At 53.4% G+C, this 24,745-nt stretch overlaps 1 protein-coding gene across 1 annotated transcript in view; it reads left to right on the forward strand.

The window, feature by feature from the left end:
* Window positions 1-24,745, forward strand: part of SIPA1L3 (signal induced proliferation associated 1 like 3) — a 222,560-nt gene that overhangs the window by 147,149 nt on the left and 50,666 nt on the right. The window contains exons 8-12 of the mRNA XM_028090625.2: window positions 1,742-1,899; window positions 8,231-8,807; window positions 14,580-14,854; window positions 21,534-21,785; window positions 22,568-22,705. Of these exons, the coding sequence (XP_027946426.1) occupies window positions 1,742-1,899; window positions 8,231-8,807; window positions 14,580-14,854; window positions 21,534-21,785; window positions 22,568-22,705 (1,400 nt within the window). The remainder of the gene's footprint in view (window positions 1-1,741; window positions 1,900-8,230; window positions 8,808-14,579; window positions 14,855-21,533; window positions 21,786-22,567; window positions 22,706-24,745) is intronic.

Below are 24,745 nucleotides of genomic sequence, written 5' to 3' on the forward strand. Positions count from 1 at the left end.
AGGTCTTCCCAAGTAGTGGCAAAGATGCCCCCTGACAGCCCTCTGCTCACATCCCACCAGGAGAGCCACCCCTGCGGGGAGAGAACTCTGCCTCCCTGGTGTCCCAGAAACGTTTTGTTGACCAGTCACTTACCAGTCCCTGGGCCAGGGGCAGGGGTGGAACAAGCTGACTGGCCAAGCGTGAAGCACATGCCCACCCCTAGGGAAGGTGAATGGGGTCAGCTCAACAGGAAATGCTGATAGGGATCAGGGAGGTGCTTTCCCAAAGGGCACAGACATGGCTGCCAGAAGAAGGAGGAAAAGGTGACTAGGTGGGCAAGAGCAGCTAACGCCTGCTTCATGGGGCTCCTCCCCTGAGCGTGCCATGCAGACTCTGTCCTGAGACAACTCTTCCTAGTTTCTAAAGAACAGAAACCCCACGGACTTGTGGTTTAGAAAATGCCTGTTTTTTCCACTGGTACAGATGACATTGTAGATTATATAGACCAAAAATGGTCGGATCGGAGTGATCTCATGAAGTTAACCTGGTAGCATTCTGTAAGAGCATTGGTCTCAGAGTTGGCCCTGAGTTTGAGTTCTTTCTTTGCCACTTCTTAGCTTTGTGATCCTGCGTCTCTGAGCCTCGGGTCCCTCCTCTGTAGAATGGGTTAGGGGTCTCTGTACGAGGCGGGGCCCAACACCCAGGAGGGGCATAGGAAGCAGTCCCTCATGCTGGGTATTTGGTAGGTGGGGAAAGCTTGGGTTGCAGAGTCAAGCAGAAGTGGATTCAAATCCAGGCTCTTTCTTCCCGTGACTGTTTGACGGAGGGCAAGTCACTTAACCACTGGGAGCCTCAGTGTTCTCATCAGTAAAGGGGTAGGATGAGTTCATGCCTCACGAGGTGGTTGTGATAAGATGAGCTGGCGTCTCGGAGACCTGATGGTAAGATGCCTCGCCCGGGCTGGCCACAGCAAATGGGTACTTTATCTAGCAATGTCACCGGTTTAAAGCACACATAAAAGAACAGTTCCGTAGTGTAAGTCATGCTGCTCAGTGTAAGTGTCTCTGGAATCCACATTCTGGGCCACTTCGTGTCGAGCTACACAGGATGCCCATCTGTGGACCTCATGTTCCCAACATGGATCCCTGACCGTGACAGTCACGCAAAGGCTCAACTCAAATGTAAATAGGAATGCTGTAATATCAGCAGATAAGTAAAACACTGTGAATACGTCATCGCCTGCAAAGGTAACAGTCTCTTGGTCAGAGACTGTGAGAAACAGAGGAGAGAGGACCGGGCTCCAGTGGGCCAGTCCGAAGCCACAGCTGCCCCAGCCTTCCCCACCCAGGCGTCTGGGGCAGGGGCCGTGGCGGCAGCCTGGGATCAGCTCTGCAGGTGGTGTCCAGTCTGCCGCCGTGGGCTGTGAGCAAGTCCGTGTTCACCAGCCCGTGCGGACCTCCAGTGGATGTTTATTGAGCACCTACTGTGTGCCGACACCGATCTCAGCACTAAGCACACTGTAGTGGGCAGCGAACAAAACACGTGGGGAGTCTTACCCTGAGTGAGGCAGAGCCACCAGAGAGGGCTCTGAGCAGGGAGAGACTTGATCCAACCCAGGTCCATGGCTCCCTCTGGCTGCCTGTGGGGACCACACCGGGAAGGGGTGAGAACACGGGGTGGCAGGGAGGCTGCTGTGAGGGTCCAGGCAGGGCCCTCAAGCCAACCTGTGCCACCCTCCTTTCTCCCGTTTCCATTTACCAGTTACTAAGGAAGAGGCACATAGGAAACGACATTGTGACGATCATCTTCCAGGAGCCAGGGGCGCTGCCTTTCACCCCCAAGAACATCCGCTCACACTTTCAGCATGTCTTCATCATCGTCCGAGCCCACAACCCTTGCACTGATAATGTCTGCTACAGGTACGCATCCCTGTACCGGCTCCCCCCACCCCTGCCCCACCCCCTGCACACACTGGAAGTCGCAGCAGCGGATCTCCAGCCTCCGGGCAGCGTGCAGAGAGACAGCCAGCAGCCCGACCAGCAGATGCCTCCGGTGCCGCCTGTGTGTGCTTCACACCCGCACATGTCCTCACGTCCCTACACCTTCTAAGAGAGTTATCCTCAGCAGCATGGCACCCCAGTTTTCATTGGGGATTCGTATTTGCCTGACATCTTTCGGTTGCAAGTGACCAGAACCCCACCTCGATCTGGCTTAATGCAGACGGGCATTTGTATGTATCTGCTCTCCCAAATGACAGATTCGAGCGTAGCTCGATCTGCTCCACTTTCCTATACATTGCTTCGTTTGCTGGCAGCTCTAAACTTAACATCCTCCCAGCTGCAAATCCAGCAAAAGGAATGCTTTGCTTTTCTGGAAAGAGAGGCTCCAGAATTGAGGCTCACTGACCTGGTTGGGGGGTGAGGAGGCCATAGTGGAGCGAAAGCACCACCAGGCCCAGGGTTGGGGTGGGGGGCACAGGGGCTGAGGCACAGGAGTGATGGCCGGAAGGAGAATCAGAAGATGGAAGGATGGGGGCAGGGCAGACACACACGCACACGCACACACATGCACCACTCTGGATATAGAGCTGAGGTTTCAGTTCACAGATCAACAGGCTCCACAGCCCTCAGACCATTCAGCATCCTCCCTGAGGGCCAGGTCTCACCCCAGGGAGTGGCCAGCAGCCAGAGGCCAAATGGAAAGCTGTCTGTGTGTGGGGTGAGGATGTAGTCCTTGGAAACCAGCTGACGGATGACCTAGGCCCGGGCCAAGACACCCGTGTGCCCACCACCAGATTTGACAGATGTTAACATGTCCCTGGAGCAGCACCACAGACTCTGGGGAATGGGCTGAGAACGGTTTGAAATTCAAAAGATATAAAAAGCAAAAAAAAAAAAAAAAAAAGTCACAGTCTCCTCCCACCCCTGCCCCACCCCGCACCACCCAGTTGCCCTGTTAGCAGTTTCTTGTGCATCCAGAAATTTCATACATATGCAGGTAACTACTTCTAAGTATTCGTTTTCCTCTTGTTAATACACACGGAGCGTGTCACACACGCTCACCGATCCTTGAGATCTCCAAACCAGTACATTAAGTGCTTTTTTATTCCTTATGACCGCATGACATTCCATCGTGTGGATGCACAAGACTCTTCCCTCGATGTGCATTTGGGTTGTCCTGTCACCCACTGTTCCACTCCATCCTGCAGTGAATAATCTTATTTCTGCTCTCATTGCACGTGCGTCCACGTACACAGCTGGGAAAATCCCTGAAAACAGGGTTCCTGGGTCAAAGGGTATGTGCGTCGGTGCACTGGTGGTCCTGGTGGAATTGCCAGAACCTACCATTTTCCTGTCGGTGAGGTGAAGCAGAGAAGGGATGAGGGTTCCACCACAGTGCAGCGCATGCGGTTACTCGTTCCTAGGACACGGAGCGGCCACCACAAGTGCCTGTGTCTTGCGGCTGGGTGAGCTTGCAGGATGTCCCACATTCCTCGCATCAGAGGCAGGGCTTGAGCTGGGGGCATGGGGTGGGCCCTCTCCTCTGCTCCTGCCTGGGCTGTCACAGCAACCCACGGCCGACCCCCCCGCCTCTCCAGGCCAGCTTTTGGCCTCCGGGATGCTGGCTTTGTTCTGATTCACAAACCGTGGTTTTTTTCTGTTTTTTTGTTTGTTTTTTTGTTTTAAGATTATTTATTTGAGAGATTGAGCAAGCACCCCGTGTGAGCAGGTGGGGAGGGGCAGAGGGAGAGAGAATCCCAAGCAGACACCCTGCTGCTCGCAGAGCCCATTGAGGGGCTCAATCTCAGGACCCTGAGATCATGACCTCAGCCGAAATGAAGACTGCGCCACCGAGGCGCCCCTAAACCCTTCTTGTTTTTTATTATTTAATTTAAAATATTTTTATTATGCAATATTTTAATCGTTCTGAAAAGCACAGAAAATAATATAACAGACACCCATGTGCCCACCACCAGATTTAACAGATGTTAACATTTTGCCATATTTGCTTCAGCTCTCTTTTCTTTATTTTTAAAGAAAGAAAATGTTAAAGACACAACCAAAGCTGCCCCCCTCCTTCCGCACAGGCAGCTGGTCCCCAGACAGACCACACCCTCTCCCTTCCCGCCCCCCCCCCACCATGTCCCCAAACACATTTCCATCACAGCACCCGTCATGCTGTAAAAATGACTTCTTGGCGTGTCCCTGGCCTCCCTTAAAGATAACCCCGTGTCACATTCCCCTCCGTGTATCTGTCATGGCACGGGGCCTGCCATCTAGTGGGCCCTAAAGACGTTTTTGCTGACCAGAGAGATGCCTGGCCCAAGCATCATAGGCCCTGAGGAAATAATCGTTGAAGGAATAACTGTGAGTATTCTGGAAATACTTCCTGAGCTACAGCGACGGGGTGGCCTGGTGTCACACCATCTCCTGGTTGTGTAGTGAGGTGCTTTCTGGTTCCAAGTGTGCCATTTCTGAGGGGCACACCGTCCTCCCTATAGCCTGGGGGCTGTGAAAACCCAGTCTTGTCTGCTGGGACATAAGGGACCAGCTGTTCCGCTTGTCCAGAAAGCTTCAGTAGCTTGTAGTTTCATGATTCTTCAAATCATGGATCAGGACTATGGGAAACACAAAAGTCTATCACTCTAAGCAGCGAGGTGCTGACTGGAGAAGTTGCAAAGCTGTTGACATCTATAAAGTACAGTGTGGACACACCACGAATTAGGAAAAACTGGCCAAGTCATCACATCCCCCTTCCCCCGGGGGCTGTGGGCAAGGTTTCGCCCACACGGTTTTGCACAGAAGAAAACCCATCTGGTTTGTGTGTGGCCTTCGAAGAACCTCACCCCTGGAAAATGCCTTTTTCGGTCAAGCCTCCAGAAAACCTCCTGTGCCTTGATAGAACTGTTTCTTCTTGGTCTGTTCAAGTTCAAGTCATTTTTTAAAAAGATTTTACTTATTTGGGAAAGAGAGCGCAAGCAGGGGTAGAGGGAGAGGCAGGCTCCCCACTGAGCAGGGAGCCTGGGGTCATGACCTGAGCCGAATGCAGATGCTTCACTGAATGAGCTACCCATGCGCCCCCAAGTCGTTATTTTAATCAGTAGTGAACACCTGTGCTGGTGCTGGGGAATCAGCTAAGCTCCAGGTGGCACCTGCCCACACAGCACTCTGGAACTGGGGAAGGGTCGTTGGACCATGAACAGTGGAGGTAGCAGGCAAGGGATCTGGCCTGACCCGTCTGGGGTGTGCAGGAGCTTCCTCAGTGATCTCCTGCCTGTGCTCTGGTCCCTTCCAGTCCTTTCTTCATGGGGCAGCCATGGTGATCTTTGCAGATCATCAGTCTGGTGGTCACTCGTTGCTAGCACCTGTGTCCATCATGGACCGTTAAGAGGCAGATGCCCCGATTAGGTTTTAACTGAGGGTGAATGAACAGGCCACTCACAGGCGGGCCTAGGTTAAGGGAACCAGTATAGGAGAGTGAGCCGTCCGGTGCCAGCAGCAGCAGGGAGCCATTACCCATCCCTTTTGGCTTGATGAGGTTGGAAAGGATGAAGGAAGTTTCTGGAAGCTAGAGAGAGCGATGGCTCTGGAAGAGGGGCCACCAGACAGGAACTCTGGCTCTGAGTTGAAGGATGAAGGACAGCAGCCACTGCCACCAGCCCAGCCCAGCAAGAAAGCCGCAAAGAGAAAGCCATCTGCCAACCTCCCTCTCCTGTCCCCTCCTGTCGCCTGCTGCCGCTTCCTGTTGGCAGAATTCACTAGAAGCCGGAGGGCATGGGAAGCCAGGTGAAGGTGACCGCCCACAAAAACCCGCCTTCCAGGGCACTGAGCAGGGCAGAGAATGGCAGAGACCAGATCTGGGGGTGCAGAGAGTGAAGAGTCCAGGTGTTTAAAGGATCGCTTACTCTCACGATCAGGATGGAAAGTGCCAACACACCGTCAGGGCCCTGCAAGGCCTGGCTCCCATCCCACTCCTCGCTTCTGGACTCCAACCACCCCCGCCTCGTCATTCCCCATCAGGGCTTGCACGCGCTGTACCCACTGTGTGCAGGGCCTTCCCCCCAGCTCTTCCTCTGGCTCCCACTCAGCCTCAGATCCCAGCATAATTATCACTTCCTCAGAGAGGCCCTCCTGGATTCCCCCTGTCTAGATCCGGTCCTTCTGTTCTGTCTGTAGCCCATTTGCTTTCTCTGTTTTTATAATTTAATTTGTAAGTGTGTGTGTTTGATACGCGTCTGCTCCTGGATTAAAAGCTCTGGGGGTCAGGGACTACTGTACCCCCAATGCCCAAGAGAGGGCGTCCCAGATATGCTTGTCACACACAGGCAGGAATGCTACACTGTCCCCCTTGTCATGGGGGGGGCCGGTGGGGGGGGCTGGGAGTCCTAACCTGAACAAGCTTTATACCATGTTTGGGTTTCCTGGCATATGTTTTAGTCAGGAATCTCGTTACTTAAAAATTACTTTACAGTCGGGAGGGAAGCATTAGGAAATCGCTCCTAACGCCATGCTCGCAAGGTGACATCTTCGTGGAGGATGAATACAGTGCTCTTTAAGAACTCCTAGCAAGTCAGCTTCTCACTCAGAGACGACTCATACTGGTTTTAATCATCATCACAGAAACAGCATAGCTCCAGGAGGCTCCACCACCCATTTAAATGTCTTCCGGTGAGAGTCACGTTCCCCTGCCCCTGGGTGAGGACTCTGGAAGGGGCCATAGCCTTTCTGCCTGACTTTGGAAATCGGCTGCCCTACAGTCACTGAGTCTCAACTCGATCAGTCAGTGGAAAGACATATCCGAGATATTCATCCAATCTTCACATTTGACTTACCAGCGAATCTTCTCCCACCTCCCAGCTCAGGGCTGCTTCCCACTGGAGGCCTCAGTGGTTGGGGAGCCTGCTTACCTCTCCTCTATTCCTCCACGTTCCACTTCTGCAGCTAACTGCTGATTTCTGACCTGTCCAGCATTAGAGCCCCAGGAGGAAATGGGAGGCAGGCAAGTGTCACTGGACTGGGAACACAGCTGACCGCATGCTCCCTGGGCTCTGGGGGGGCTCCCAGCCCACCCTCCTGATCTCCTGGGCAGGGGACCAACTGACCCCAGGCTCCTCCCGGCTGTCGGTCACCTCGGGCACCTGCTGCTGGCGAGGGTGGGTGCAGACATGATGGGGCTCACCGCCAGCTTTCTCCAAAGGTGTTCCTCCCCATAGGCGCCTCTCTCTCTGTGGTTTGCGTGAGGGGTGAAGGGGCTCACTGGTTTGGCAGATCATTTCCTTTTTACTTTCTCACTCAGTGGCTATTCGTTTCTGTCACAGCGGCACCTCAGTCATAACTGCAGTAAGAAGGGTCTCTTCTAACTTTTCGTTACAATGAATTTTCAGAATAAGCTATGTAGAGATGATTGACACGGTATCTAAAGTAATGTTACACAGATGTGTGAAAGAAGCAAATCATAGGGTCCTGGGATCGAGTCCCACATTGGGCTCCCTGCCTGGCGGGGAATCTGCTTCTCCCTCTGCCCCTCCCCCTGCTTGTGTGCTCGCTCTGGCTCTCTCTCAAATAAATAAAATCTTTTAAAAAAATCACATAAATGTCCCACATCAGTTAGATGTTCCCACAGTAACACTGCTTAACAACCACCCCAAAATTCAGGGGCTCATAGGCGTTAGCATTTTCTCTCTGGCCCACACGTCTGCAGGTCGGCTGAGGTCTGGCTGGCCTTGGCTCCGGGTCTGCTCCAGGTGTCCCTCCTCCTTCTGGGACCCCTGGGGCATGTCCATCTCATGGAGATGGCATGAGCACAGGAGGCAAGCCCGCCTCCCCACCTACCGCATTTCGTGCCTTGCTTGAAAGCCATTGGCCAAATCAAGCTACATGACCAGGCCCAGGATCGGTGGGGTGGGCATGTACCCATCCTCAAAGGTGGAGAGGGAGGAGTGAATTTTTGCCGAACTGTAATATACCAAATAGTTTATACGTATGTAAAGTGAGAGTAGCTCAAATGGAACAATGCTAGGAAAGTTATTCTTGGAACGTCAGTGGACGTTCTAACATCTGCTGTCCAGGAAGTAAATGTGCATGCATGTGCCCTAAGACTGTCTCGTTTCCAGTCTAGTTGGCCAGCAACTTACTAGACAGATGTAGATTTCCATTCTTAAAAACCACACTCCAATTTCTGATCGCATATTTTCTTTCTAAAGGGAGTCTTAAGTGCTTTTCTTTTTACCGTCTATTTCTCCCTCCTCAGTATGGCTGTGACCCGATCCAAAGATGCTCCTCCTTTTGGTCCCCCGGTCCCCAGTGGAACCACATTCCGCAAGTCTGATGTCTTCAGAGACTTCTTGTTGGCCAAGGTGATTAATGCTGAGAACGCTGCGCACAAGTCAGACAAATTCCACACCATGGCCACCAGGACCCGCCAGGAGTACCTCAAGGACCTGGCTGAAAACTGTGTCTCTAACACACCCATTGACTCCACTGGCAAGTTCAACCTCATCTCCCTGACCTCCAAGAAGAAAGAGAAGACAAAAGCGCGGGCAGGCGCTGAGCAGCATAGCGCAGGGGCCATCGCCTGGAGGGTGGCGGCTCAGGACTATGCCCAGGGCATAGAAATCGACTGCATCTTGGGGATTTCCAATGAGTTTGTGGTGCTCTTGGACCTGCGCACCAAGGAGGTGGTGTTCAACTGCTACTGCGGGGATGTCATTGGCTGGACCCCAGACTCCTCGACGCTCAAAATCTTCTACGGGCGAGGGGACCACATCTTCCTGCAGGCCACAGAGGGCTCTGTGGAGGACATAAGGGAGATCGTCCAGAGACTAAAGGTAAGGGAAAGAGCTCCTCAATGGTGCAGCTCTTCTGTGGTTTGGCCGAGGCCTCAGGGAACCTCCCCCTCCCCGGCCCCGGCCCCATCAGTCAGGCCAGAATACTAATTGGCCACGAGGGAGTCAGAATTGCCACTTCCACACTAGGGGGTCTCGTGGGCCCTGCAGCCTGGGTTCTTTCTGGGGACAGTTCAGGCCAGGGATCCAAGGCTGTCCATGAGGATCACCTTGGGGAGACAAAACATAGATTTATTTACTCTGCGTCTTGATAGAAAATATAAGTTTATGCTTATGTTCGAAATGTAAGGGTACTTCCTGGAAGAATTAAAATAGAATGAAAAGCTTCCAGGCCATTAAAGGATAGGGCATAAACGGGGCGGGGGGGGGGGGGGGGCGCAATATACCAAGAAAGCATGGTGAAAGAAACGGACAGTTACATAACAGGAGTAATTCCAGATCCGTAATCATAATAAATGCAAATGGTTTAACTCTCTCTATTAAAAAACAAAGATTCAGTCTGGGTAAATTCTTACCATAAGCTCCTGATAGGCAGCTCAGGTTCAGAGTGTTGGCCAAACCAAGAGTGACAGATTGGTTGTAGGTGACAGCTTGGTAGGTGGTGGCCTGAAACGTGGTACTGAGAAGTACTCAGGCCACGTGTGAGCCTCGTGGGAAGGAATGATGTTGTTGGCAATGGGCTCCCAGGGGGTTTTACAGAAGGCCACATCATGTGTGTCAAATAGGGAAGGGAGCCTGACACAGACACGGGTTGTAGAGTCACAAGGCCTGGCTTTGGGTCTTGGCACTGCCACTGTCCATCTGTGTGACCTTGAGCCAAGTCCTAACTGCCGTGTGAGTGGCGGTTTTCAGATGTCCCCATCTGAAAAATGGGAACAAAAATTACCCTACGTCATGTGAAAGTTTTAAGGATTGGATGAGTTATGTTTCCCAGAAAAGCTTGCCTGACTCAGCGGGCTGTGACCTCCAGATGCCAGCATGTTCACCTTTCTGGGCCTTTGCACGCTCTCATTAAGTTCAAGTTGGGTTGATGGAGCCCTGCTCTTGGCTTCCCTGACCCCACATTTCATGCTCGGTGTTAGACAGCAACATGGATGTGAGGTCCGAGAACCAGGGCCTCCATCTGTTTTGTTCACTTGCTTATGTCCTCTGCATAAAACAAGGCTGGCACATAGTAGGTGCCCAGTAAATACTGATTAGGTGGTTAGTTGAATGAGTTTAATTGAACCCTGCCTGTGGGTGGATAAGGAGCATGTATGCACAAGCTCGCGGTCGTCAGCCCCACGGAGCGTAGGTACTGTTCTTATCCCCCACTTGACAGGATGAGGAGATTGAGGCTCAGAGAGGTACAGACTCTCACAGAAGGTCATGCAGCCAGCAGGGGGCAGACTGGGATCTGAATCCAGGTTTTCCTGACCCTGAAACCCATTTGTGCCCAAACTCGAGACTGGTAGCTAACTGCTAGCTTGGCATCTCCACCCGGGTGTCTCGGAACCCTGAAACTCTGTCAGAGAGCAGACTCCTGGTTTTCCTCCCCTGCCCCACAGCGTTTTCCTGTCTTCGGAACGGTCAATTCCGTCGCTCCGTTTGTTGAGGTCAGAAGCCTTGGCATCAGCCCCACTGTTCTCCTCTCACTCCCACATGCCATCTGGCGGCACCACCTCCGGCGGGCAGACTCCAGCTACCCTTCCCCTTCCATAGCCTCCCCCGGCCTCTCCTGGACTCTGCAGTCACCTTCTCGCTGGTCTCCCTCACCTCCACCCTTGCTTCCTTATGGTCTCTCCTGAGTAAGGCAGCCCGAGGGATCTGATCCCATCACTGCTCTGCCCCAAAATCTCTGCCCTCTCTAGATGGAAGCCAGAGTCCTTGCAGTGGCTTCTGAGACCCTGTGTGACTGGCTCCCTGTTGCTCTCTCCGCTCTGGGTACACAGACCTTCGCTGCTTCCTGAGTGTGCCAGGAGGGCATCCAACCTCAGGGCCTTTGCACTGCCCGTGCCCTCTCGCTGGAGCACTTTTCCTGATCCTCCTGTGGCTCACATCCTCCTCTCCTTTGGTCACATGTCACCTTGTCAGGGAGGCATCATTATGTAAAATTGCAGTCCCCCCAACTTGGCCCTGAGCATATTCCACCCACTTACCCTGCTTTAATTTTCTCCATAGCACTTACACCATATGAAGCGTATTTATGTATTTGTTGTTTGCCACTGTGTCCTCAGCACTGAGGTTGGAATGCAGCACACACTCGGCGAACTTGTACTGCATGCCTGGCTACATACTTCCCTGTAGTAATAGCAAAAGCAAACATCTACAGGAGGCTGTCAGACCCTGCCCAGCACCTTGCACAACTTTGCACTTTTTTCTTCCCCAAAGCCCAGTGAAAGAGATGCCCTTCTCATCCCCACTTCACAGATGAGGAATCTGGGACCCAGAGAGTTAAGTGCCTGGGTTCTTAAGCATAAGAGTATTCTTCCTCCCAAAATCCTGACAACAGCTCGCTTTTCTTGAGCAGTGACCATGCCGGGCAACGTGCCAGGTGACATGTTTTACCCACATCCTCTCTGTGCCGCTCCGTCCCACGCCCACCCCCGACCCTACTGTCAGCACAGCATTTTACAGCCCGTCAGCACAGCTCCCCTCACAATCTCCATGCCCCAGAGCCCACTGAGGATCCAGGTGGCCAGGAAGTGATGATGTAAGCCATCTTCTGTGAAGGGACAAACCCATCATACACAACTCAGGACAGCAAGTCTGCTTCGCCGAGTCCTCCAGGGCAAGGCATCCACGCCGTCCCCAGCAGAGCTAGGATTCAAACATCCTTCATTTGTTAAGTCAGCAAGTATTATTACATGCCTCTGTCTGAGCTGGGCAGTGCTGGGACACAGCAGCGACCATGATGGGCCCCGGCCACCCTCTTGGGGCTCCCGTCAGAGGCAGAAATTGAACAAGGAGTTACAAGTGCCAAGAGGTTAAAGAGGGAGTATTGAAGATGCCAGGGGAACCTATCATGGGGAGAGGTCTCAGAGCCACAGGTCGGATGCAGCCCCCAGACCTAGTCAGTTAATTACTAAAGCTTGACCTTTGGAAGATTTCACGTGAGGGTAGCTCTCCGGGGGTTCTGGCTATACTGGGCATATGTTTGCACAGGGCGGTGGGCAGCTGAAGCAAGGCAATCGGTGCCCCCTTTCAATGCGAGCACAAGTGTACTATTTGGCCACGGTCCCACCCGCCTACTTCTCAGTTACAGTACCCACCAAGTACCCCAGCTTGTGAGCCCGGGCCAGGGGGGTCCCCGAGGAAACAACTTTTAAACTGAGATGAGAGCAAAAAGTCGGAATCATCATGGTGCAGAATGAGGGGGAAAGAAACAAGGGGGGCAGCGGGGAATGTGGCATGGAGGCTAGAAGCAAGAGCTAAAAAGTCAGGTCGGTACAGGTCTTAACGTCTGTAAAATAAGCAAATCAGTTGTACCTGCCTCACCAGTGAGATACTGGTGAAATTAGCCCTGTGAAGGGTTTAGTGCACTGAGAGAGAAACTTGACAGAAACGTCCGATGTGTCCGTGCCCGTGACCAACGAGGCCACACCAGCCCTGGAAGTGGGGGGGCGTGGGGAGGGCCCAACCGTCCCCAGAGGCCACAGCGGGCCTGCTGACTACCGTCCATCCTCCATTCCTCCCCTCCTGCTTTTGGTAGTAAGACCTCCCACAGCACAACAGACGTGGATGTTTTTATTACATCTATTGAGATGATCGTATGATTCACATCTTTTCTCTTATTGATGCAATGCATCACATTATTTGATTTGCAAATATTGAAACACCCTTGCAACCCAGGATTAAATCCCACTTGAAATTGGTGAATGCGGACACATGGGACATTTCTTTGTCACCCACAGCCAGATTCTTCGGACACAAGGGTGACCACTTCAGGGGGGAGGATTTGGACTCCCAAAACAGAAGTAATGGGCTAGAATGGAGCCAGTCACAAGTTTCTCTCTCAGTACACTAAACACTAGGCTTTCCTTTCCAACCAGTTTAAACTTTTTAATTGTGGACAATGTCAGACAGCCACAAAAGTAGAAGGACTCCATCTAGCAAACTCCCAAGCTGTCACTGGTTCCCTCAGCTGTCAGCCAGCCCATGGCCGGTCTTGCTTCTTCCTTCCCTCCCCTCCCTTTCCCCCAATTATTTTGAAACAAATCCGGGACATCCTATGGTTTCATCTGTACACATTTCAGTATTTATCGCAAAAACACAGACCATTCAGAAAGCAACTGTTTTGTCATTATCATACACCGAGCAATCATAGTAATTCTTAATCGTCACGTGAACAAGTTGGGCAGTGAAAGCAGCTGCTGGGTCCCGCTCCAGAATTCTGGAGGGCAGGATAGGAAAGGATGCAGAGGGTCACAGCGCATGCCAGTGAGTAAGGATAAGTACTGTTCTGTGGAGTGGTGCCGGCTCCCACGTGTGCCGCCCACCGTGCAGACGTCCAGACCCTCGTCTAGCTCAGATGTGGTTACGTCCTCAGGTGAGTGCTTCCCCATCCACGCTCTCATTTCCGGCTGCCTACGCCCAGCAGTGTGCTTGGTTTGGGCTCCAAGGAATGTGTGTGTAAACGGACGCGTGAATGCGTAGAGTGGTTTGTGACCTAAAATTTCCTCACGGGCGTAGTGATGAGAGAAGGGCGAAAGCCCCTGCTATGATGGGTACGTCGGCAGCAGCGTCTCTAGCCACGGGATGGCTTCCCACCTGCAATTTCAACTATTGCACATTCTCTTTCCTTAAAGCAGTTTCCGGAGAGCGCAGACCAGACCAATCTCGATGTAACTTGTTCAGTAGCCATGGCTGTGGCTCGTTACATTAATCCTTGTCTCCCAAGAAGAGGAGGGAATTCCTAAGGACACACTGAGGGACCGGGGTTCTCTTCGGTGGGTCCTCTTATCCATAGTAACACGTGATCGTGGCGACAGTCACACATACACATGAAGCAGGGAGTGAATCAGAAGCAAGGCCTGGTGTGGTCTGGTCAGCTCCAGACTGGGAGACCGTCTGAGGAGGAGACTGGGGAGGGGGTTGTGCCTCTAAGAATGATGCCATTAAGTAAAGAATAGGGCGCAAGCCCTCAGCCAGGGAAGATCCCAGGGTATCTGGTCTGCTGCTTCTCCGGCCTACTTTGGTTAGAGTCATCGGATCAAGATAAAATATTAGTGGCTTAAAATAACAAAGATTTATCTGTTGCTCACACTCCATGTCCAAGCTTAGGTTCAGCAGGGGTCTCTGCTCCACATTGTTCTCACTCTGGGACCCCAGCTGACCACAAACAGCCACTCTCTGGAACAATCGCAGTAGCTGTGGCAGAGGGGAAAGGCCTACGGAGGGTCTTGCCCTGGCAATTAAATGCCCCACCCTGGATGACATGACAGTTCCACTCACAACTCATTCACCAAAACAAGTCCCAGAGCCCACCCCCCACAAGGGGGCCAAGAAGTATAATCCCACTATCTGGGGAAGGGGAAGGCCAGGGGCATTTGGAGAACGTGGCTCATGACTGCCGCCACTGTCTCTCCCAGCTAAGAAGCCACATGGTTGCATATCCTTGTTTCTTCAGAAGTCAAGAGCCCAGGCTGGGACTGGCTGGGTGTTTATACCTATATCCTGGCATCACGTGGGAGGGGTGGGGGTCAGCAGGGTCTTTGGCCCCGAAGGGGGGAAAATCTGTGCAGCGGTCATCCAGAGCTTGCCTGTTGCCTACAGGTCATGACCAATGGCTGGGAGACGGTGGACATGACCCTGCGGCGGAACGGGCTCGGGCAGCTGGGCTTCCACGTGAAGTACGACGGGACGGTGGCCGAGGTGGAGGACTACGGGTTTGCCTGGCAAGCTGGCCTCCGACAAGGCAGCCGACTGGTGGAGATCTGCAAGGTAGCCGTGGTCACACTGACCCACGATCAGATGATAGACCTCCTGCGCACCTCTGTCACCGTCAAGGTGGTCATCATCCCGCCTTTCGACGACGGCACGCCCCGGAGGTAAGGGCATCTGCCCTGCAAGGTGGGATCCGGGTGAGGGGGTGGTAGCTTCCAGAGCGCTGTCACCCAAGACCCTTTTTCAGCAGGAAGAATGGTGACGGGGAGAGTCGACATCTGTCAAAACACCTACCGTGTGCCACTTACGGTTGAAGCTTTCCAAATGAGCACTGTCCCATTTCATGTCCAAAATAGTCCCGTGAGGTGGGCACCCTCATCAGTCCCATTTTCTAGATGATGCACACAGCATTAAAAGTAACTTGCCCCGAGGACACACCGCACTTGATCCATTTCTTCAGCATGTATTTATTGCACCTCCAGCAAGGTGCGAGCTCCATTCGAAGTGCTGGGGAGACAGCAGGGATGAAATGGAGTGAGTGCCTTGCTCCCTTGGAGTTTGTGTTCTAGAGGCAGGGACAGGCAGTAATGAGGTTTAAGAAGAAAATAAAGCAGGCTGGGTAAAGGGCCTGCAGCGTGGTGGGAGAGCCGCTCACGGGTCAGGGAAGGCTGCTGGGCAGAGGCAGCCATGTGATCTTGTCCAGGCCAGGGCGTCCCCGACAGTCTGCAGAGTCTCCCAAGTGTGAGTGTGTGTGGCACGTCCATCCGTGCAGCAGAGACCAGTGTGGCTGGAACAGGGGCGAGAGGTGGGGCAACCTTCGGGGGAGCTTACGGACACAGTGACAGACTTGGGTTTTACTCCATACACAGTGGGAAGACATTGTCTTGTTTTTTTTTTTTCTTGTTTTTTTTTTAAGGTTTTATTTATTTATTTGACAGACACAGTGAGAGAGGGAACACAAGCAGGGGGAGCGGGAGAGGGAGAAGCAGGCTTCCCACTGAGCAGGGAGCCCGATGCGGGGCTCGATCCCAGGACCCTGGGATCATGACCTGAACCGAAGGCAGATGCTTAATGACTGAGCCACCCAGGCGCCCCTGTCTTGTTTTTTTAACGGAACATTTCAAGCATATCAAAAGTGTACCAAGCCCCGTTTCAACACACAGCCAATTTTTTGTTTTCGTTTTTTTTTTTTTTTCAAGTTCTGTACCTCCCTCCCTCCCTTGGATTATTTGAAGCAGTCCCAGTGATTAGAATATATCTCTACCCAATAAGAACTTCTAAAAAATTATGTTTATAGTGAAAAATTTTACCAGTAAGTATCAAGTACCCATCTGTGTTTACCTTTCTATTGTATCAGAGAGATCTTTGTTAAAAAGAATTGTTTTGTTAATCAGGCTCCTCCTGTTGTATTTGGTTGATGGGTCTCTTCAGGCTCTTTTAATCTATAAGCTTCCCCTACCACTTTTTTTCGCCCCTTGGAATTTATTTTGGGAAGAAACCCAGGTCAGTTATCCTTTGTTTCCCACTTCCTGCATTTAGCTGCTTGCATCCCCTTGGTGTCCTTTACCCTGTTCCTCTAGCACATGAATTTCCTATACGCTGGAGTTTGATGTAGAAGCCTGATCCAGTTCTGGTTAAATTTCTTCTGGTAACGACACTTCCCAGGTGTGTGTCTGTCACAGTCACGAGGCACCACATGTCTGGTTGCCACCATGAGTGACCCTAAGGGCAGAGGGTTCAGATGGTGGCACTTGACCCATCATCATACACTGTCCCCCTCAACAGCCATGTGTCATTATTGCCTCAATCAGTTATTTCATCATGGGTCACAGAGTAGCGAGTACTGTTCTCAATTCCATCATTCCTTCTTCATTTATTGGCTGAAATCCTTCTAAAAAGAACGTTCCTTCAGTAACTATTTGGTTACTCTGGGGTAGAATTTACTAGATGGGGATGGCAGGGTAAATGCAGTTTTTGGAATGGTGAGTTGGTGCCCTAGCGACCTCCAGAGGTGGCCAAAGACAGAGAGAATCACTACATCCCAAGTGCCGGACACAAAGCTGCACAGAGGAGTCAGGCCTTGGCCCTCATGGAACTATTGAATGGATTAGGGAAGGCAAATGGTGAACAAGGGAATGGTGATTTCACATAGCAAAAGAGGGAGGCAGTTGAGCATCGTGAGAAGGCAGGCTCTGCAGTGAGATCACCTAGGTTTGACTCTTAGTTGTTCCTCATAGTAAACTGTGGCCCTGGGCCAGTGGCCTCATACCCTGTGCCTCAGTTTCTTCATTTGTAAAATGAGGACGGTAATAGATCCTCTCCCCAAAGATGGTGGTGAGGTTGGAGAAAAGCTTTGTAAATAAAGCAGTTAGAACAGCACTTGGCCTATAGGGGGCGCTCTAGAGACACCTGCTGTGAGATACTGGGTGTGGGGAAAGAGTGTAGCCTGACTTTGGACAGGGTCATCAGGGAAGCCCTGAAGGTGAGAAGGAGCCAGAAGAAGGGTCTTGCAGGGAGGAAATGGCATTACGAAAGTGAGGACAAAGGGCCTCGGCTTGTTGCCAGACCGCCCAGAGGGTCCGGAGCAGGGTGAGCCAAGCGGAAGGCTGACATAGGTGACACGTGATCTCACAGGGCTGGTGTGACCCTCACTTTACAGATGAAAAACTAAGGCCCCAAGGGGACCCATCCGTTGTGCAGTGTTGTACAGCTACTAAGTGGCAGACAAACCTCAGTCCAGGTTTCCTAGCTTCGCGGTGCTCAGGGGCCTCGGAAAGCCAGCGAGAGCTGTGCACATGCCCAGCTGTGCTTGCTCCACCCACCCCTTCCTGCTTGCTCAGAACTTGGCCGGGGGCAGTTCTGGGCCCGCCTAAACCCTGCAACCAAGGGTTTGGCCTTCCCTCACCCACCTCCCCAGTCTCCACTTGGGACTCCAGTCAAGCCCCAGGCGTCCTTCTCTCAGCCCTCTTATGGCGCCACGGCCCAACCACGCCCGCTCCGGGCTCTGCAGGGACAAGTCAAGCCCAAGTAACTCCACAGGCCAGCTCCCCAGCAGACCCCCCTCTGCCTCACTCTGCACACACCCTCAAACCCACGCACACGACAAGCCAGGCCGCCTGTCGGACGACTCTCTGCACTGGAGGCCACAAAGACGTCCCTGGACCAGCAGGTAGGGGCCAGCGGAAACAAAAGTAAAAGTCTGCAGGCTCCCTTCTCCAGCTTTGTGGAGGATTTGGGGAGACCAGGCCAGGGAGGGTGTGACCAGACAGACGAGCCCTGTTGCCTACCCTCATTAGGAGAAAAGCTATCATCCTACCCCCTTGGCAAGGCAGCCACTGAAACAGGATCTCCTCTTTGCAAGGGCAGGTGTGGGTTGGGACTTGCACGGTTTTTGTTGTTCTTCAAATGCAGAGGGGTCTGGCCGACCTCATTTGCAGAGCTGATCGCCCCAGCTCTGGGGTCTCTCCCAGCCTCTTGCTGCAGCCCTGGCCTCCTGGCTCAAATGTCGAAATAAGCCGTGAGTGGAGACACATGGGGACGGGCAGAGATGCTCTCCCTGCCACCAGCCAGGCTCTGCATGGTGTGCATCTAGACCCCACACCCCACACTCTTCAGACACTGAACAGTAGAGCGGATCGTCCGCACACTCCCAGGCCATCAGACGGGGGTTCTCAAGTGAGGCCCACAGCTGAGCTGGGCCAGGTAGCCGGGAGAATGTCCCACAGCCTGATGAGATGGTCATCGTGACATTGGCCGCTTGCACGGGCTAGGGGGAATGCTCTCATCTCACTTTCTCTGTCGCTTCCTGATGGGGAAGGCCATCTGGGATGCTCTTGTCCCCTTCAGTTAAACTCAGGAGCTCTGGTCAAGGGGGTTGTAAACTCCTCCCTGAGAAGGGAAATTGAAACCCCACAAGTGAGTGAGCACGAGGGGTAAGAAAGGAGTCCCCATGGCCCCCAGAAACTTGGCTGTTGGGAATTGAGGACAAGGAGGCAGTGAGGAAAAGAGGTCTGTGAGCCCCGGGGTGTCCTCTCTCAGATGTCTCCCACACCCGGCTGAGGCTAGAGCACGCTGTCTACTGCAGCATTGTTGGTTGAGACTAGAAGCAACCTAAATATCCAACCGCATTGGTATTTAGGCCCGACTGGCTGAGTAAAGCCCAGGTCATCCGTGTGATGGAATAGTATTTGATTGTTTAAACGAAATAAAGTGAATTTGTTTGTACTGAGAGGGCCTGGTAAGAAATATCGTTAGTTGGGGGGCCAGGCGGGGGAAGCAAGATGGTATTTGGAGCTAAGTGTGCTGGCCTTTTTATTTTTTTTTCTGTTTTAAATAATATTTGCATAGAAATAGTTGCATAGGATACTTTTGAAAGAATATATCAGAAACTGGAAGCTGTGGTGGCTTCTGGTAGGTGAACTCTGGGGACAGGGAAGTCCCACTTTTTGTCCCACTTTCTCAAACTCTGTCTTGTGTCAAAATCATCTCCGGCAGCTTGGTAAAATGCAGATTCCCGGGCCCCCAGCTCAAGGCGGACTCTGATTCCCGTGGGCTGAGTTGAGACCCAGGTATCTGCGTTCCTCTGCTGAGCTCTCGGGGTGGTGTGGGTGCTGCTGGTTCTCAGACCGATGGGGAAGGATCTGTTCCAGAGCCTCCAGTGGGGTGTGGTTGGACTTCAGAAGGTAGAAGGGAGACTCGGCCTCAGAGCACATGGAAACAGCAGGCAGATTGGCCACAGAATCAGCTGGAAAAGGCAACAGTACCAAGGCCCCGTTTGTTAAGCACTTGGCAGGCACCAGACTTTCTCCTAGTGCTCTAGAGCGACTGCAGCCACTGTCTTACAAATGAGAAAACAGGTTCTGGAAGGAAATCCTTCGCCCAGGGTCATGCAGGCTGGGGTCCGAACTGGCCATCTGGCCCAGAAGCCCCGGCTCTCTACTACCCTGTGCTGCCTTCAAGATGACTGGATAATGTTTCCCTCTTGGAGATCATGCCCAGGGCTCCTGGCCAAAGGCCACGCTGTCAGTAATGGGAGAGAAGACTGGGACTCGAGAAATCTCACTGGCTCCCAAACCACTCTTCAGGGGCCCGTGTGCATGGTGGTTAAAGTTGTGGCCTTTGGAGTCAACTTACTGAATTTAAATCCAGTTTCTGCCTCTTACTGACTGTGTGACCTTGGACAGGTTACTTCTCTGTGCCTGTTTACTTCTCTCGAAAGTGCGGTTGTAGTGATCAGGATTCTGGTTCCCAACAGCAGAACCAGCTCAAGCCTGGTGAAGCAAAAGACAGACTTTCCTGGCTTCTGTACCTGACAAACTAGGAGACGGAGCAAGCTTTAGACGTGGCCAGATGCAGGGACCTAGACGCCCTCACCAGGAATCTTTATCACCTGTCTCCTTTTCTACCTTGCTGTCATTCTCATGGGACAAATGTGACCCTCCCTTCTTCACAGTTTCAGCTTAGGACTCCCCAGCACAGCAGCCCCAGTGAACCAGATCTTTCCCCCATTAGTTCCAGAAACAGTTCCAGAGTTGACGCTGTCTCTGCTTGGCCGCACATGGGGCACATGACAATCCTGTGCCGATCGTGGTGTCTGGGGGAGGGGGGAGGAGAGGTTTCTGATTGGCCAGGCCTGGGTGACATTCTCACATCTGCAGCCAAGAAGTGGGGTCAGCCCCACAGAGCACACAGACCTGTTCCCAGGTGATGGGGTGCAGGAGCTAAGCAGCCAAGAGCAGTGGTGCCGAGATGGTCCCCCTCTCCCACCTCCACCTGGGCCTGGCATATCTATGGGTTCTGCTAGCCATTTGTATTGTTGTCATTCCTCCCATGGTCCCTGGTGACGCGTTGGCACCTACCAACCCAGAGAGATTGCCAGAAGGAGCTCTGACCCTGATAGTGCCGAAGGGCACAGCGTGTTGGGCCCAGGGGCCAGAGCACCTCCTTGGGTCGCCTTCTGAAGACTCCTCAGCAGCCGTGTCCTGAGCCCCCAGCCACCAAATCCACCACATCAGGCAGTCCTGAAAGTTCCCTGGGCTCCAGAGGACCCAGGAGATCCACGGAGGCTCAGCTCAACGAGGGCATGAGAGCTTTGGGGCCGAGGGCTCCAGGCTCCGCTCTGGCAGCTGCTGGGAGGTGGGTTTCGTGAGCCTGGCCCGCTCCGGGGTTTTGGAGCCCCCTCCTGTGCCGCCCTGCAGCAGGGGTGGAGAAGGCCGGCCCAGCCTGCGGACCGCCCCGCCTCGAGCCAGGAACACTGAGGCGTGTGTGCCCGCCTGGTCTGGGGGGAGTCACAGGCCCTCCTGCATCTATTTCAAGGTTCTGGGTTTTGTGGCTTTTTTTTTTTTTTTTTTTTTTCCCCAAATCACCCTGCAAAGTAGGTCACCTGCTCCTCTTCCAGCTGCCTTTGAGCTTCTTTGGAACAAGGCAGATACTGTCCTTTGATTCTGAGGGCATCCGCCTTTCTGGCCCCGAGTACCACTGCAGGGAGGCGGGGTGCGGGTAGGAGGCTGCTGAGCCGTTCCATGGAGGACACTGGTCCACTTGAAGCCTAGGTCAGGGAGAAGGGAGAAGACGAAGAGAGAGTGAGGAGCAGAGAGGAGGTGAGGGAGAGCGGGCCAAGCGGTCAGAGCCTCTGGGTTGGGCCCTGTCCTGACTGACTGCTCTGAGCTGCTAAGTTTCAGACCAATTTAAAGGGTACCTACTCGGCCTTTAAAATAGGCCCTCATGGTTCAGATTTGGCCAGAAAACCCAGCCCAGTGGGACAAGGCACTGGTCTCTCCTGGGCAGCAGGCATATGTGCTGGTGGGTCAGGGCCCTTCTGAGTAACGAAGCTTTTCTTCCCAGGGGGTGGCTGGAGACCTATGACATGAATACCTCGGAGCCCAAGACGGAGCCAGAGAGCATGCCCCCTGGGGGCCGGCCCCCTTACCGCAGCAACGCTCCCTGGCAGTGGAGCGGGCCTGCCTCCCACAACTCGCTTCCAGCCTCCAAGTGGGCCAACCCCAGCGCTCCCGGCCACGCCCAGTCCCTGAGCCGGCCCCCGAAGCAGACCCCCATGGTCCCGTTTCGGGAGCCCCAGCCCCTGCACAGCAAGAGGTAAGGACTGATGAGGGGCGCCACCCCGTGTCCCTCCAGTCTGCATCCCCGCTTTGCCCTTTTCTCCCTCCTCCCTCTTTTGTCCAGTCTCTTCCTCTCTTCTGTCTTTCTCCTCCCCTCCCCGTCCTTATGCCTGCCTCCCTCCCTTCCTTCCCTTAAATTTTCATTACAAGCCTCTTGTGTGAGGGCCCAGTGCTGGGGAGCTCGGTGTCTGAGGCTGGGGAGCCACCATACCACGTATGATTAAAACTATGTAATTTTTGAAAGCTCAAGGGGCTAAGAAGCACAAACTTCTTGGTAGTGACCACTTCCTAGGGGAGGCAGGGAAGCGGGAAGGGGGAAGCCCACAGAGGTGCCACCATTCTAGTTCTTGGGTTGGGTGGTAGCTTTGGGAGTTTGTTTCATATGATGGTGTGTATCTTACAGATAAATTATCTTGAAGGTAGTATTTATTTAAAAATAAAGAAAAATTTCTAAGAAGTGAAGGAATTCAACTTGCACAGATGCATCTTGCTTCAGCGGCCCCTGTCAGGCCTCTGTCAGGGCCTCAGAAGCTGAGGGGCAGGCACAGCTGTAATGGGAGAGGGAGGGCAAGGGGTATCCCGGCTCCCAGACACCACCCTTTGCTCTCAGCAGCTCTCCCTGCATCCTGATGGGAGTGTGGTAGACGAAGCAGATGGGATGTGGTTGGGCCTGAGGGGAAGGTCTGTCTTCCCTCCTCTGAGGGCAGGGGTATCCTCAACTCACCCAGCCTTCCGCCCTCCCTCCTGTTTCTGTTGCAGGCCTGTCAGCTTCCCGGAAACCCCTTACACAGCATCACCAGCAGGGGCCGACAAAGTCCCTCCCTACCGACAGCCTTCTGGGAGCTTCTCCACCCCCGGCTCGGCCACCTACACGAGATACAAGCCATCCCCAGAAAGGTCAGAATCTCTTCACTCTTTCCAAATTAAGGAATCTGATGAGAGCTGGGGATCCTTCTTCCCCAGGAAATGCACAGACCCTACAAGTTTATTTGCCATTTGATGGGGTTTCTGGATCCCTGAAGGTCATCAGAGGACCTCCAGGAAGACTGGCTGTTGGTTGAGATTTAGAGCCAAGCTGCCCTGGGCACGACTCACCGCGGGCTTTCCTCAAGGCAGGATTTCTGCTGGCATGTTGCTGACACCTGAATCACTTGCTTAAGCAAGACCATTTGCCTTCTGGAAGGCGTGGCCACTCAGCGACCTCTCCAGCTCCACCTCCCCAGGACCAGGCCACCGGCATCACCCAGTTTTCCTGGCCTTTCAGCCTGCAGTCCTGTCTCCTTGAGCCTTTCTCCAGTCTGGCAGCCTAAGGGATCCTCCCAACTCCTCCATGGCTCCCTGGTGCCCCGTGTCCTTGGTCCTCCACGCTCCCTGACTCAGTCAGGGGCAGCCGCTCCCCTGTCCTCAGGCCAGAGCTGTGGGCTTCCTCCTGGATGTCTCCCTTCCTCCTCCCGCCTACTTCAGACCATCCATTCGGCCTCCTGAGCAGCTCTGCCCCCCACCCCCTCCTCCCCAGTGCCCCACCCTGGCCACCTCCCTGAGCCCCAAGCCTCCATCCCATCTCCTGTGGTCCACCCTCCACTCAGCAGCCAGGGGGATCTTTCTATATGTGGCCATGTCTGTCCCCTGCTTTAGACCCTCTCACCTGTCCCCCAGCCCTCAGGACACAGCCTCAGCACCTCGGTGTGGCCACTAGGCCCCACCCGCCTCTCCAACCTCACTCGGGGCCACACCTCAGCCTCACTGGCCGCTTTCACTTCCTTGGGTAGGCTGTCTGAATTTCAGAGCCTGCCTCCATGTTCTCCCTCTGCCTACAGATTCTTCACACTCTTCACCCCACACTCCCCCATCCTGCCAACTTGAGCGCTGATGCTTCTCCTCTGGGAAGCTTTCCCTGAACCTCCTCCTGCACTAGATGAGGTGCTGCCACTGTGCCCCTCAGTTCCCTGTGTATTTCCCAACCGTGGCCTTGAGTGCTCTCCATTCTGTCAGCCAGGTCAAGAGTGTGTGTGTGTGAGCTCCTCTTCAAGATCTGGGACCCTCCAAGTGCGTCTTTGTGGGACCATCACGCAGCACAGAGGCTGACCCATGGTAGATCCTCAGTATCTATTTGGTGAAAGGACGGGGTGAGGGAGTGAGTTGGTTTAAATGAGACCCCCTGCTGTCAGGGCAGGGATCCTTCCACTGATCTCCAGCATGTCTCAGGATCACCCCGAACGGGGCCTGAAAACACATTTGCCAGGCCTCCCTCTGAGCCTCCAACTTTGGTAGGTCTGGAGTATAGAACGCGCGAGGCTGCTGGCCCAGGGAACACACGCTGAGAACCACTGAACTAAACCATTGTTGGATCTCAGCCTCTGCTGTAAAATCGGGGGAAACAGACTCCTCTTCCATTTCCCGGCCACCACCGTTCAGCCTTCATTTAGCGGAGGGTCTCAGGTACCGTCTGTTGCCGGGCCCACAGAGAACTGTTTGAGTTACTCACTTACCGAGGGTTCCTGTCCTTGGTGCCACTGGCCGGCGGAGGAAGCGCCCAGGAAACCATGCGCACCCCGACAAGCGCGCTGGTAGACTCAGGCCATGGAAGAGGGAGGTCTAGGCTGGCTGCCTGGAGGAAGCAGCGTTTGAACAGGGCTTTGGGAGGTCAGTAGGAGTTTGCTGCAGAGAAGAGGGAGAAAGTCTTTCTAGACAGAGCAAAGGCCACAGACAGGAGTAAGCAGAACGGTGTGGAATGCAGGAGGAATGGAGAGGAGTCTGGCGTGTGGGGGCACCTGGGCGGCAGCAGCAGCTGAGGCTGGAAATGACAGCTTGGTACCAAGTGATTGGCCAAGAACAGATGTGGTGGGAATGATGTTACTGATAAATCCAGGGAGCATTTTTTTTTTCAAAGTCTTGGTGTCCCTCCCTTTTATATTATTATTTTAAACTTTTTGAAAT

This window comes from Eumetopias jubatus, unplaced genomic scaffold, assembly GCF_037043125.1.
Source record: "Eumetopias jubatus isolate StellerSeaLion01/CBP00866 unplaced genomic scaffold, mEumJub1_p1.0 scaffold_10, whole genome shotgun sequence".
NCBI classification, from domain to species: domain Eukaryota; kingdom Metazoa; phylum Chordata; class Mammalia; order Carnivora; family Otariidae; genus Eumetopias; species Eumetopias jubatus.